Source organism: Neoarius graeffei, chromosome 15 (genome assembly GCF_027579695.1).
Source record: "Neoarius graeffei isolate fNeoGra1 chromosome 15, fNeoGra1.pri, whole genome shotgun sequence".
NCBI classification, from domain to species: Eukaryota; Metazoa; Chordata; class Actinopteri; order Siluriformes; family Ariidae; genus Neoarius; species Neoarius graeffei.
Genome location: NC_083583.1, coordinates 30,708,490 through 30,723,820, shown reverse-complemented (window position 1 = coordinate 30,723,820; position 15,331 = coordinate 30,708,490). Strand labels below are relative to the sequence as shown.

Below are 15,331 nucleotides of genomic sequence, written 5' to 3'. Positions count from 1 at the left end.
AATTTGCATTACAGCCGTGAATGAGGATTCAAAATGGCGGCTCAGCTCGGTTTTCCCTTTCGGGCGCTCTCGTTTTCTGTTAGAATTTGGTAAAGAAAAAAATAAATATATTATTTACCAGCTTAAGGTCGGCCTGTATGGTGAAATACCGTGACCTCGGCCTTGAATACTGACCTCGGCCCAGAGGCCTCGGTCAGTACTTTCAAGACTTCGGTCACGGTATTTCACCATACGGACCTCCCAGCTGGTAAATAACATATATATATATATATATATATATATATATATATATATATTCCTCCTCATATCTCCTATCTTTCATGAATCCAATACTACTCATTATTAAATAAAACAGCCTATGTATCAATGAATGACCATCAAATGTGCAACTAAACTTGGTTTTGTTCTTAAATAAAATATTATAGTCATATACACAATATGGCCAAAGTATATGGACACCTGGTCATCATCCCCATATGTGGGCCTTTCCCAAAACTGTTGCCAGAATTGTATAGGATGTCTTTGTATACATTAAAATTTCCCTTTGCTGGAACTAATGAGCCCAAACCTGTTTTATCATGCCAATGCCCCGTGGCCAAAGCAAGGTTCATAAAGACATGAGTTACCAAGCACTTGAGTGACCTAAACCCTGAGCTCAACCCCACTGAACACCTTTGGGATGAATTGGAGTACCAACTGAGCACCACACCTCCTCGCCCAACATCAGCATTTGACGTCACTAATGCTCTTGTAGCTAAACGAGATCAAATCCCCACAGCCACTCTCCAAAATCTTCAACATACATTTAGCAATAAAGTATATCACTATCCAATGAGGGGGACACTGGGGACACTAGGTCAAGGAAAATAAACAAACAAACAGAAAAAGAAGAAGAAGACATTATTTATCACACGTACACTCAAGCGCGGCGGCACGGTGGTGTAGTGGTTAGCGCTGTCGCCTCACAGCAAGAAGGTCCTGGGTTCGAGCCCCGGGGCTGGCGAGGGCCTTTCTGTGTGGAGTTTGCATGTTCTCCCCGTGTCCGCGTGGGTTTCCTCCGGGTGCTCCGGTTTCCCCCACAGTCCAAAGACATGCAGGTTAGGTTAACTGGTGACTCTAAATTGACCGTAGGTGTGAATGTGAGTGTGAATGGTGTCTGTGTCTATGTGTCAGCCCTGTGATGACCTGGCGACTTGTCCAGGGTGTACCCCGCCTTTCGCCCATAGTCAGCTGGGATAGGCTCCAGCTTGCCTGCGACCCTGTAGAAGGATAAAGCGGCTAGAGATAATGAGATGAGATGAGATGAGACACTCAAGCGCAGAGTGAAACTTGAGCACATAGTGAAATTCGTCCTCTGCATTTAACCCATCTGAAGCAGTGAACACACATATGCACACACAAGTGAGCAATGAACACACACACACACCCAGAGCAGTAGGCAACTATTCTACAGCGCCTGGGGAGCAGTTTGGAGTTAGGTGCCTCGCTCAAGGGCACTTCAGCCCGACCTTCAGGCCATGGCTGCCCCATGTTAACCTAACCGCATGCCTTTGGACTGTGGGGGAAACTGGAGCACCCAGTGGAAACCCACAGAGACATGGGGAGAACATGCAAACTCCACACAGAAAGGCCCCCATCAGCCACTGGGCTCGAACCCAGAACCTTCTTGCTGTGAGGCAACAGAGCTAACCACTACACCACTGTGCCACCCAGCTATGTAAATAGCACCATCTACGTATTTATTTGAAATCCATCGATTCATTATCTGTAACCGGTTATCCTGTGCAGGGTCACGGGCAAGCTGGAACCTGTCCCAGCTGACTATGGGCGAAAGGCGGGGTACACCCTGGACAAGTCGCCAGGTCATCACAGTGCTGACACAGAGACAAAGAACCATTCACACTCACATTCACACCTACGGTCAATTTAGAGCCACCAGTTAACCTAACCTGCATGTCTTTGGACTGTGGGGGAAACCGGAGCACCTGGAGGAAACCCACACAGACACGGGGAGAAAATGCAAACTCCACACAGAAAGGCCCCTGTCGGCCACTGGGCTCGAACTCAGAACCTTCTTGCTGTGAGGTGACAGTGCTAACCACTACACCACCGTGCCGCTTATTTGAAATCCATGCTTCCAAATTAAATTTTGTTTGCTAAACCTATCTATTCACATCCTCTCAGGTGGCTTGTAAATGCACAGAGTGAAGGGACATATTCACACCAAATGCTTTGTACATATACTCTTAAACAGTATGATTTTATAATTTGAAGTTATAGTGGTCTTGGTGTTTAATACCTGTCTCGGTTTTCATCACCAGTATTTTATCATGCTTGTTTAAATTTTTAATTTAATTTAAATAAATAAAATTAGGCTGTGTAAAAAAAAAAATCAAAAGTTTGTGAAGTCAATTCTGCACATATAGCTAGCTTTATGAGCTTCATTAATCATTGAAAACTGTTAAATTCTCAATAAAATAAAATATTTTTATTTTATTATGTTTTTAGCTCACCAGTATACAACCCCGATTCCAAAAAAGTTGGGACAAAGTACAAATTGTAAATAAAAACGGAATGCAATGATGTGGAAGTTTCAAAATTCCATATTTTATTCAGAATAGAACATAGATGACATATCAAATGTTTAAACTGAGAAAATGTATCATTTAAAGAGAAAAATTAGGTGATTTTAAATTTCATGACAACAACACATCTCAAAAAAGTTGGGACAAGGCCATGTTTCCCACTGTGAGACAGACATCCCCTTTTCTCTTTACAACAGTCTGTAAACGTCTGGGGACTGAGGAGACAAGTTGCTCAAGTTTAGGGATAGGAATGTTAACCCATTCTTGTCTAATGTAGGATTCTAGTTGCTCAACTGTCTTGGGTCTTTTTTGTCGTATCTTCCGTTTTATGATGCGCCAAATGTTTTCTATGGGTGAAAGATCTGGACTGCAGGCTGGCCAGTTCAGTACCCGGACCCTTCTTCTATGCAGCCATGATGCTGTAATTGATGCAGTGTGTGGTTTGGCATTGTCATGTTGGAAAATGCAAGGTCTTCCCTGAAAGAGACGTCGTCTGGATGGGAGCATATGTTGCTCTAGAACCTGGATATACCTTTCAGCATTGATGGTGTCTTTCCAGATGTGTAAGCTGCCCATGCCACACGCACTAATGCAACCCCATACCATCAGAGATGCAGGCTTCTGAACTGAGCGCTGATAACAACGTGGGTCGTCCTTCTCCTCTTTAGCCCGAATGACACGGCGTCCCTGATTTCCATAAAGAACTTCAAATTTTGATTCGTCTGACCACAGAACAGTTTTCCACTTTGCCACAGTCCATTTTAAATGAGCCTTGGCCCAGAGAAGACGTCTGCGCTTCTGGATCGTGTTTAGATACGGCTTCTTCTTTGAACTATAGAGTTTTAGCTGGCAACGGCGGATGGCACGGTGAATTGTGTTCACAGATAATGTTCTCTGGAAATATTCCTGAGCCCATTTTGTGATTTCCAATACAGAAGCATGCCTGTATGTGATGCAGTGCCGTCTAAGGGCCCGAAGATCACGGGCACCCAGTATGGTTTTCCGGCCTTGACCCTTACGCACAGAGATTCTTCCAGATTCTCTGAATCTTTTGATGATATTATGCACTGTAGATGATGATATGTTCAAACTCTTTGCAATTTTACACTGTTGAACTCCTTTCTGATATTGCTCCACTATTTGTCGGCGCAGAATTAGGGGGATTGGTGAGCCTCTTCCCATCTTTACTTCTGAGAGCCGCTGCCACTCCAAGATGCTCTTTTTATACCCAGTCATGTTAATGACCTATTGCCAGTTGACCTAATGAGTTGCAATTTGGTCCTCTAGCTGTTCCTTTTTTGTACCTTTAACTTTTCCAGCCTCTTATTGCCCCTGTCCCAACTTTTTTGAGATGTGTTGCTGTCATGAAATTTCAAATGAGCCTATATTTGGCATGAAATTTGAAAATGCCTCACTTTCGACATTTGATATGTTGTCTATGTTCTATTGTGAATACAATATCAGTTTTTGAGATTTGTAAATTATTGCATTCCGTTTTTATTTACAATTTGTACTTTGTCCCAACTTTTTTGGAATCGGGGTTGTATATCAGTTTAACCTTTGTAGAGGTCAGGATGCTTGTTTTCAAGTCAAGTTTATTTTTATAGCGCTTTTAATAATAGACATTGTCGCAAAGCAGCTTTACATAAAATTAAAGACTTTAAACATCAGCTAATTTTATCCCTAATTTATCCCCAATGAGCAAGCCTGTGGTGATGGTGGCAAGAAAAAACTCTCTCAGACGACCTGAGGAAGAAACCTCGAGAGGAACCAGATTCAAAAGGGAATCCATCCTCATTTGGGTGATAATAGACAGCATGATTATAAATAACTCGCTTCCATAACTGTGTCCTATATAGTCACAAAGTATAACTGTGTAACCAGGAAATTCTTCATAGTTTTAACATGAAGTCTGTTTTGTTAAAGTTATAAACTGTTCATTGATGGGGCGGCACGGTGGTGTAGTGGTTAGCATTGTCGCCTCACAGCAAGAAGGTTCTGGGTTCGAGCCCAGTGGCTGACGAGGGCCTTTCTGTGTGGAGTTTGCATGTTCTCCCTGTGTCTGCATGGGTTTCCTCCGGGTGCTGCGGTTTCCCCACAGTCCAAAGACATGGAGGTTAGGCTAATTGGTGGCTCTAAATTGACCGTAGGTGTGAATGTGAATGGTTGTGTGTCTCTATGTGTCAGCCCTGTGATGATCTGGCGACTTGTCCAGGGTGTACCCCGCCTCTCACCCATAGTCAGCTGGGATAGGCTCCAGCTTGCCCATGACCCTGTACAGGATAAGCAGCTACAGATAATGGATGGATGGATGTTCCTTGATGGAAACTTTTTGTGCAACACTTGTGCAAATGTACTGGCAAGTTGCTCATATTAGCTGTGGATATATAACACATTTTTATGTACTTGTAATGTTGTGTCTGTTGGCTGCCAGCCTTCATCAGCAAGGAAAATATGCCCCAACTTCACTACCACAAGTTGCAGGCATGAGATAACTTGTTGCCTTTAGCCATGGACTTATTGCTGGAGCCATGTTGGGCGTCTCGTCCATCTGAGTCAAATTAGCATGCACAATTTAATTTGCCTATGAACAGACTTTAATGTCTCCATAGTGTTGGGCTATGTAAATGCAGCACTGACTGTATCAAAAGTTATAGAATCTAATTGCTTATCACTTTGTAGTACTGAAAATATAATAGGCCTTCAATACAGTAAGCAGCACTGCTCATCTACTACATATTATATGGTAGAGCAATTGATCTTGGTAACATCTTCAAAATTTGCTAATTTTAGTGTAAACAGTGGGAACTGATGCTATAGGTTGATTTTTTTTTTTTTATCTGCAGTCCAGTAAAGCATGTACATTTATCTTCAATCTTATAATGTTCATTGATCATAAAGCATGCTACATGTTGTATTCAGCAATACAATTCAGCTACAGTATGCCACATGACATGACTTTACTTGGCTTAGCGTCAGTTGCGAGCCAACTCTCAAAAAAATCATTTGTGAGGTTAAAAGAATATTCTTGGAATTTTGTAAAGCTTACTGCAACTTACATAATAACTACTGGAGTCCTCAACTAGTTGGTGTTTTTACCTTCTGGAATGCCCCAACCCTTTGTTTTGTGTGTGTTTTCTTTGCAGAGCACAAGTACTCCAAGAAACATTGTCCCCAGGTTCTGGGCCTCAAACGCATCTACATCCAGACAAAACAAGAGAAAAGGCTTAGCTTCACAGTTGGTGGACGTGCTTACCTTTTCCCAAAGACGTCAGTCATTATCAGGTGTCCAGTACGCTACTTTCCCAAATCCCAGGTTCATTGGGAGAAAGATGGTGTGGACCTTCAGAGCTCCAAACATCTGATCATTACAAAATCTGGAGCCTTGAGGATCTACAACCTGGAGGTTGGAGACATTGGGCAGTATCGCTGCTGGGCCGACCAGGATTCAGACATCTTCATCCTAAAGTTGATAGGCCATGATAACAGGCTGCTAGAACATCCTGAGGGTAAGAAATTGGTAAAGCAGAAAATCAACAGCAGCTCCAGAACTTTTCCTAATGGAGAGGGAGGTATTGTTAGTTCCAAGTGCCAGGACCAGGAGGAAGTTTCTCTGGCTAAGAAGGTCCAGAAAGATGGTCAAAGCTGGCTGCAAAAGAATGAGCTTTATCTGGATGAGGAACAAACTAAGGAGCCTGGGGATTCAATGGATTTAGGCAACTATCTTCTAGCATCTACTTCTACTAGTGATGCTGTGATTTCAGCAGCTTCAGGAGCCTTCAATCTGGAGCCAGCGGAGTTTGAGGAACTCATCAGAAACATCAGCCAGCTTGCAGAAAATGGAGATATGACAGATGACCTTGCCTCACAGCTTATTGGCAAGCTGATGGAGGAGATAGCAGCATCTCAGGCTGCAACAGACAAGGAAACAATCCGAGCAGAAAGCAAATATACAGACAGAACCCTTAACTCCTCTGAACGTTCTGGAAGGAAAAGTCTGAAGAGCAGAGCAGTTATTGTTCGTCACACCTCACATGGTTCCACCATGAGCTTCCAGAGAGACCTCAGGATCAATGTGGGAAGGACTGCCTACATAACCAATGCCACTCGAAGCCTGACAATTCTCTGTTCAGCTCAGGGTATCCCAATACCTACCGTGTCCTGGTCAAAAGATGGACTACTGCTGCAGGCCAGGTATGCATACTTTATGTCTCAATTATGTGATTGTGTTGAACTGGATTTGTTGATTAGGATTATATTCTTTGGGATTTACTGATCCTACCATGTATACACTAAATGCATTCTGGAGAACTTGTTTTTTCATAGCTTGGGCCACATGTGTAACCAAGATTAAGCATTCATACATGTTCAAAACAGACAATAGTGGTCTAGTAACACAAAGGCTAGCTTCTTACAGACTCACGTTTATTAGATATAGTCTAATATGTGTAACTGATCAGAGGGTCAGGGGTTCAAGACCCCTGAGCAAGGCCATTAATCCTGTCTGCTACAGGGTGCCATATCTTGGCTGATCCTGCGCTCTAACCTCAACTTCGTAACAAGCTAGAATATGCAAAGAAATTAATTTTACTGTGCTGTAATGTAAATGTAACAAATAAAGGCTCCTTCTTCTTCTCAGCCTGTTTTCATCGTAGAGTAAAAGAAAAAATGCAATTGCTTTTATAATGGCTGGTTTGGAAGTCATTTTTAAATTAACAACCCACACACACCTTCACTTCCTAACGTTTCCATTTCTCTTTAATGTGGTCTTGTCCAGGTCAAATATGCCGGCTCCCATTATCCTGCTCTCTCTAGGGCCGTATTGTGGTCTAGCAATGTTGACTATTAAGTGCACTTACTGAAAACATTGACTTAGTAATTCAGCTTTGTGCACCAAGGGACTTCTAGCTCAGCTTATACCCAGACTGTCGCTAAACATTGTCCGCCTGTCTTCCAAGACCAAGACATGACTGTGCAAACAGCGGCCTGATTTCTCTTTTCTACATCATTGAGACAGCTCGGCAGTCAAGAAGAAAACTATTTAGCCACAATAAATATGCCATTTTTGTTATTTATAGCATTTTCATCCTAAGCCATGAGTTTACATCATATTTTAATGACTGATTAGCTTGGAACTAATCCTGTAGACTGCTTCCCATGGATGGCCAATGTGTAAAATTCCATGATTTATTGTTGAATTAATCTGAACTATTTTTTGTGGAAATTTTCCCCAACATCCTGTAGCAAGTACTGTCAGAACTTGACAGAATTGACCTCAGATCTAACTCAAATAGATTAAACTCTGTGCAGCCCACAGCAGATTCAGCTACACTGAACACAACTGAAGAAAACAATGTTGTAATTTCATGACTGTATTGTTGTCTCTACCCTACCCTGGTTATTTTGACCACGGACTTGAATTGGCTATCAAAACTCTTCTGTCTCTTCCCTCCTCTGGCCCTGTTTTTACTCTTCATCTATTATGTTGCATCACCCTGTCACAGCCTGGTTAAACAGCTTGGTTTGACTTCTTAGCCAGAATAAACTGGACTCCTCATACACCGCCAAGCTTTCTCATGCCACTTCAGTGACTCTTAGTACATTCCATCTTTTTAGAGCAATATTTAAACTAGATACCTTCTTTCTTAGAAGAAAAGGATATTATTGAGGTACTTTGCTGTGCCCCAGTCACACTACATTACCAAAATGGTTTTTGACTGCCTTGTTTTCATTCAAGCATAACATTCAACTTGACTTGAGCAAAAAAAAAAAAAAAAACACCCTTTAATTTTAGGTCTCATTTTTGTACCTTATCCTCCTCTCATATCTGACCATTACAGCACAAAGCAAAACAATTTGATCTTCTGGTATCCAGATACTTTATTTTGTATCACAAATCATATAAGACGTGACCCCATACCCACCCACGTAGACTCTTGAGTTTTTCTTAATATATTATACTGTCATTACGGATCAGAATGATGATGACTAATGATCTCTCTTACAGTCACAGAGCACCGAACTCTGCATATTGCAAAATCTCTTTTCATCTTATCTATGCTGTCAATTAGGATTTGCACATGGAACTAATCACTGCATTTTTGCCTTCCTGCCAGTTAAGCCACCTGCCAATTGAAGATCTCAAATATTTGGAACAATGGAATGTTTGGGCCACCTGCACACGATGAATTGTGTTCATACTGACTGTCCTGAACCTATGAGTTTGGCTGTGTTCTGTTCCAGTAAGGACAACAGGGACTTGTCTTCATTTCCATTAACCTAGGGATAAGCCAATGTGAAATACGGGGGAAAAAATAAAGTTGATTATGTGTCCTGCAGGCTCTGTTCTACCCTTATGATCACCGTTTACTCTTCCCCTGTACTTGTAGCATGGGTTCTCAAACCTTTTGCGGCAGCACGGTGGTGCAGTGGTTAGCACTGTCACCTCACAGCAAGAAGGTTCTGGGTTTGAGCCCAATAGTAGACAGGGGGTCTTTCTGTGTGGAGTTTGCATGTTCTCCCCGTGTCTGTATGGGTTTCCTCTGGGTGCTCCAGTTTTCCCGACAGTCTAAAAGACATGCAGTGAGGTTTACTGGCTACTCTACATTGCCCATAGGTGTGAATATCTGAGCTGTGAGTATGGTGGCTGCCAGCGGGTACCTTGTATGCCTTTGACTCGGCCATGTTGATCTGTGTCCTTCGTAATTCAGCTGCAAGAAAGGATGATTAGCCATTCCAAATAAATAAACCTTTTCCAGCCAGGAACCCTGTTAACTGTAAAATAAAGTCCACAGACCATGGATTACAAACATTAGCCAATGATTCCAGTGTTAGGCGTTTTTATTTTAGGCATTAGCCAATATTAGTTTAAGCACTTATAATACTATCTGGCTGTTTATTGGAGCCACAGAGCATTTTATTCCTGAATTTTCCCCTGATAGAACACAACAGGTCCAAGTTGACATTATCTTAATTTGTTAAGATTTGGATTAAACCCATTTAATTCAAGTGAACAGTCAAATAACTTAACAAATTTTAAAAATAATGACATAAAATTGAAAAAAATAAATTAACTACTGTATAAGAACTCGGGTGGTGCGGTTGGTTAGTACTGTTGCCTCACAGCAAAAAGGTTCTGGGTTCAAGCCCAGTGGCTGATGGGGGCCTTTCTGTGTGGAGTTTGTATGTTCTTCTTGTGTCTGTGTGGGTTTCCTCCAGGTGCTCTGGTTTCCCCCACAATCCAAAGACATGCAGGTTAGGCTAACTGGCTACTCTAAAATTGTGTGTGAGAGAATGACTGAGAGGAGAAAACCTCTGTAGAAGGCAATGGGATATCACTACTGTAATTCTTGCCTAGAAACTTTGATGGCTGAAGCTATCAGAGTGGTCATGTCACTGCAGTGATATGCGAGATAGATGAGAACTTGATAATACAGTGGTCCTTGAAAGTTTGTGAACCCTTTAGAATTTTCTATATTTCTGCATAAATATGACCTAAAACATCAGATTTTCACACAAGTCCTAAAAGTAGATAAAGAGAACCCAGTTAAACAAATGAGACAAAAATATTATACTCGATCATTTATTTATTGAGGAAAATGATCCAATATTACATATGAGAGTGGCAAAAGTATGTGAACCTTTGCTTTCAGTATCTGGTGTGACCCCCTTGTGCAGCAATAACTGCAACTAAACGTTTCCGGTAACTGTTGATCAGTCCTGCACACCGGCTTGGAGGAATTTTAGCCCATTCCTCCGTACAGAACAGCTTCAACTCTGGGATGTTGGTGGGTTTCCTCACATGAACTGCTCGCTTCAGGTCCTTCCACAACATTTCCATTGGATTAAGGTCAGGACTTTGACTTGGCCATTCCAAAACATTAACTTTATTCTTCAACCATTCTTTGGTAGAACGACTTTTGTGCTTAGGGTCGTTGTCTTGCTGCATGACCCACCTTCTCTTGAGATTCAGTTCATGGACAGATGTCCTGACTGATGTCCTGGCAGATGTCCAAACTCTTTAGAGATGGTTTTGTAACCTTTTCCAGCCTGATGAGCATCAACAATGCTTTTTCTGAGGTCCTCACAAATCTCCTTTGTTCGTGCCATGATACACTTCCACAAATATGTGTTGTGAAGATCAGACTTTGATAGATCCCTGTTCTTTAAATAAAACAGGGTGCCCACTCACACCTGATTGTCATCCCACTGATTGAAAACACCTGACTCTAATTTCACCTTCAAATTAACTGCTACTCCTAGAGGTTCACATACTTTTGCCACTCACAGATATGTACTATTGGATCATTTTCCTCAACAAATAAATCTCATTCATCTCATCTCATTATCTCTAGCCGCTTTATCCTGTTCTACAGGGTCGCAGGCAAGCTGGAGCCTATCCCAGCTGACTACGGGTGAAAGGCGGGGTACACCCTGGACAAGTCGCCAGGTCATCACAGGGTCGACACATAGACACAGACAACCATTCACACTCACATTCACACCTACGGTCAATTTAGAGTCACCAGTTAACCTAACCTGCATGTCTTTGGACTGTGGGGGAAACCGGAGCACCCGGAGGAAACCCACGCGGACACGGGGAGAACATGCAAACTCCACACAGAAAGGCCCTCGCCGGCCCCGGGGCTCGAACCCAGGACCTTCTTGCTGTGAGGCGACAGCGCTAACCACTACACCACCGTGCCGCCCCAATAAATAAATGACCAAGTATAATATTTTTGTCTCATTTGTTTAACTGGGTTCTCTTTATCTACTCTTAGGACTTGTGTGAAAATCTGATGATGTTTTAGGTCATATTTATGCAGAAATATAGAAAATTCTAAAGGGCTGACAAACTTTCAAGCACCATTGTAAATGTAAACTTGATAAGGTTTGATTGTGATTTTCTGCAGTGTAAAAAATATATGAATGAATGAATGAATTAATGAATGAATTTTTATTTTCGCACATATATAAAAAATGTATGTAACTATTTGTGCATACAAAAGAAAGAAAACGAGAAATTAATAAAAAAATAAAATAACATAAAGAGCTAAGACATTACAAAACACCGCACATTGTTCGAAAAAGGAGTGGGAAGAAGTACAATACTTTTTTAATTTCCCACCCCTTTTAACTACCCCGAAATCCAAACTACATTAATACACCTATAAAAATATATACCATATATACACTTCATGAATATCTATATAATTACAAAAATAAATATATACTACATACTATATATACACATCATAAATATCTATATAAATATATAATTACAAAAATAAATATATACTACATACCATATATACACATCATAAATATCTATATAAATATATAATTACAAAAATAAATATCTACTACATACCTATCCCTGTAAATATGAATATATAAACTATCCCCATAAATAAATATATACCATATACTAAGTTAGTTCTAATATAACAATCAACCCTATGCTATTTATAGATTTATCCCTCATCATCCTCCGTTAACATACTTCCTCTTCTATATACGTGTTTAAAAATATTTTTTGTACCTTTTTTTAAACAGATTTATATTTGCACTTTGTTTTATTTCTGTCTCCAGTCTGTTCCATAAAGTCACCCCACAGCTCGATACGCACATGTTTTTCATATTTGTTAATATATAATAATAATAATAATATTAAACACAAAATTCACGGGGTGGCACGGTGGTGTGCCAGCCCTGTGATGACCTGGCGACTTGTCCAGGGTGTACCCCGCCTTTCGCCCGTAGTCAGCTGGGATAGGCTCCAGCTTGCCTGCGACCCTGTAGAAGGATAAAGCGGCTAGAGATAATGTGTGTGTGAATAATAATAATATTAAACACAAAATTCACGGGGTGGCACGGTGGTGTAGTGGTTAGCGCTGTCGCCTCACAGCAAGAAGGTCCAGGTTCAAGCCCCGTGGCCGGCGAGGGCCTTTCTGTGCGGAGTTTGCATGTTCTCCCCGTGTCCACGTGGGTTTCCTCCGGGTGCTCCGGTTTCCCCCACAGTCCAAAGACATGCAGGTTAGGTTAACTGGTGACTCTAAATTGACCGTAGGTGTGAATGTGAGTGTGAATGGTTGTCTGTGTCTATGTGTCAGCCCTGTGATGACCTGGCGACTTGTCCAGGGTGTACCCCGCCTTTCGCCCGTAGTCAGCTGGGATAGGCTCCAGCTTGCCTGCGACCCTGTAGAAGGATAAAGCGGCTAGAGATAATGTGTGTGTGAATAATAATAATATTAAACACAAAATTCACGGGGTGGCACGGTGGTGTAGTGGTTAGCGCTGTCGCCTCACAGCAAGAAGGTCCAGGTTCAAGCCCCGTGGCCGGCGAGGGCCTTTCTGTGCGGAGTTTGCATGTTCTCCCCGTGTCCGCGTGGGTTTCCTCTGGGTGCTCCGGTTTCCCCCACAGTCCAAAGACATGCAGGTTAGGTTAACTGGTGACTCTAAATTGACCGTAGGTGTGAATGTGAGTGTGAATGGTTGTCTGTGTCTATGTGTCAGCCCTGTGATGACCTGGCGACTTGTCCAGGGTGTACCCCGCCTTTCACCCGTAGTCAGCTGGGATAGGCTCCAGCTTACCTGCGACCCTGTAGAACAGGATAAAGTGGCTACAGATAATGAGATGAGATGAGATGAGATGAGATGAGACAAAATTCACGGACGCCTGGTTATAACCCTATGGCTACCCAAAATGATGATGAGCTTTGAAGCTGATATCTGAACTCCTTGCAGTAGCTCATATCTGCTACAATTTGTGATTCTAAATTACCTCCGTGTAGGATGTAGGCAGGAAATAAGGCCAGACCCGAGCTTTGCTAAGGAAGGGTCACTGAGAGCTCCTTCCACTTTTTGAAAGACTAGAATGTCACTGTCATGATGCTTATGCAGGCAGAAAAAAAGTGGTTCCAACCATATAAACGAACCTTTAGCCCTTTCAGCTTTCAGGATTTTCACCACTCACTGAGCAGATCTAAGATAGTATATTTGGAAGGACTTGTTTAGTTCTTCAATCATTTTGGCTCTGATGTGGTTCTTCTTTTTTTCAGCCCCTGCATGGGAGTAGCTCTGAATAACTGAGATATGGCTCTGTAAAATAAATACAGACTGTCTCAGGGCTGTCTCCACTGCTGAGCCGGCACACTGCAGCTCTTAGTTTTGGCCCGATATAAAGGCTCTGATGATTGACAACCACAGACTCAGACCTCCATTGCATTAGACAGCTTTTTTCTTAACCCAGCAGGACAGGCCTGGGACAATCTCGCCCAGTGTGTTTTATGTTTTTCTTTACATTTAATAAGGAATTGAGTAGATCTATCTGGAGCTTTGGGGTAGCTGATAATGGTGTAAGATGGAGTTTGTGCTTGTGGTTTGTGATAGAACAGATTTGAGACATAGCAGTGTAACAAATTGAGTTTAGCCTCTGAAATGCTTTCCTTATGGGGAATAGCCAATCATGTACTACTTAGTTGCATAGCGATTTCCCCGACGAGCTTCTTGTTCTGACTCATCCCCGAAAAGATATTCAGCCTCAATTATTTATTAACCTTTATTAAAGTGGTAAATGCTTTTGCAATCAGTAATGCTGATTTTCCTTGTATTCATGTGTGTATATTGATCAACATCATAATTTGTATATAACATTGGAGCAACTCATTGCCAGCCAGTGTTGTAGTTGAGTCACTAAACCTTGAGTCTGAGTCCAGTCTCAAGTCCCCGGTGTTCAAGTCCAAGTCAAGTACAAGTCATTAAAAAAAACTGAGTCGGGTCTGAGTCGAATCCACTATTGATCCGAGTTGAGTCCGAGTCCAAGACTCCAACCATACCATTTGACGGTGGCTGTTTTAGCGCCATTAACATTAGTTTGTTCCTGAACATGACGTATGAACAGGTGAATGTGCTTCTCTTTATCAGGGAGTGTGAAGTATTCTGTCAGAGATGGTTGGGAGACGGATGTAAGTGCAGAAGGTGTGTTTTTATTAATACAAGTGAAAACAGGTAAGCCCTGTGATGACCTGGCGACTTGTCCAGGGTGTACCCCGCCTCTCGCCCGTAGTCAGCTGGGATAGGCTCCAGCTTGCCTGCGACCCTGTAGGACAGGATAAGCAGCTACAGATAATGGATGTATAGATGGATGAAGACAGGTAAACAATTGTACAACAGTGAAAAAGGCAATAGGTCGAGCGAGACACAAACAGGCTATCATACAGTAGGTTCGGCAGAATCAAAGATGAGAAACAGGAAATCAGGGATCAGGAAACCAAGCAAGGAAATAAGGCTTGGTAATGTGTCAGCAACGCAACTCAATACTTCACAAAGTAAGTGTGTTTTCACAGTTTTTATATCGGCGCGCTGATTGCGCCTTAATCCTATGCAGGTGTGAGTCGTTTACGGTGCACGCATGAGAGTCCGCTTGGCGCGTGCGCTGTCCAGAGCACACCTGAGAGTCTATCTGATGCATGTGCCAAGGCGTGCAGGTGTCACACTCTTGCACAAAATTAGTACAAAAATTAATGTAGATATAAATATCTTATGCCAAATTATTATGGGGCGGCACGGTGGTGTAGTGGTTAGCGCTGTCGCCTCACAGCAAGAAGGTCCGGGTTCGAGCCCCGTGGCCGGCGAGGGCCTTTCTGTGTGGAGTTTGCATGTTCTCCCCGTGTCCGCGTGGGTTTCCTCCGGGTGCTCCGGTTTCCCCCACAGTCCAAAGACATGCAGGTTAGGTTAACTGGTGA

General features: G+C 42.3%; 1 protein-coding gene across 1 annotated transcript in view; it reads left to right on the top strand.

Annotated features, from left to right (window-relative positions):
* The window catches only part of adamtsl3 (ADAMTS-like 3), a 464,545-nt gene that overhangs the window by 401,209 nt on the left and 48,005 nt on the right, over nt 1–15,331 (top strand). Inside the window, exon 21 of the mRNA XM_060941127.1 lies at nt 5,732–6,779. Within this exon, the coding sequence (XP_060797110.1) occupies nt 5,732–6,779 (1,048 nt within the window). The remainder of the gene's footprint in view (nt 1–5,731; nt 6,780–15,331) is intronic.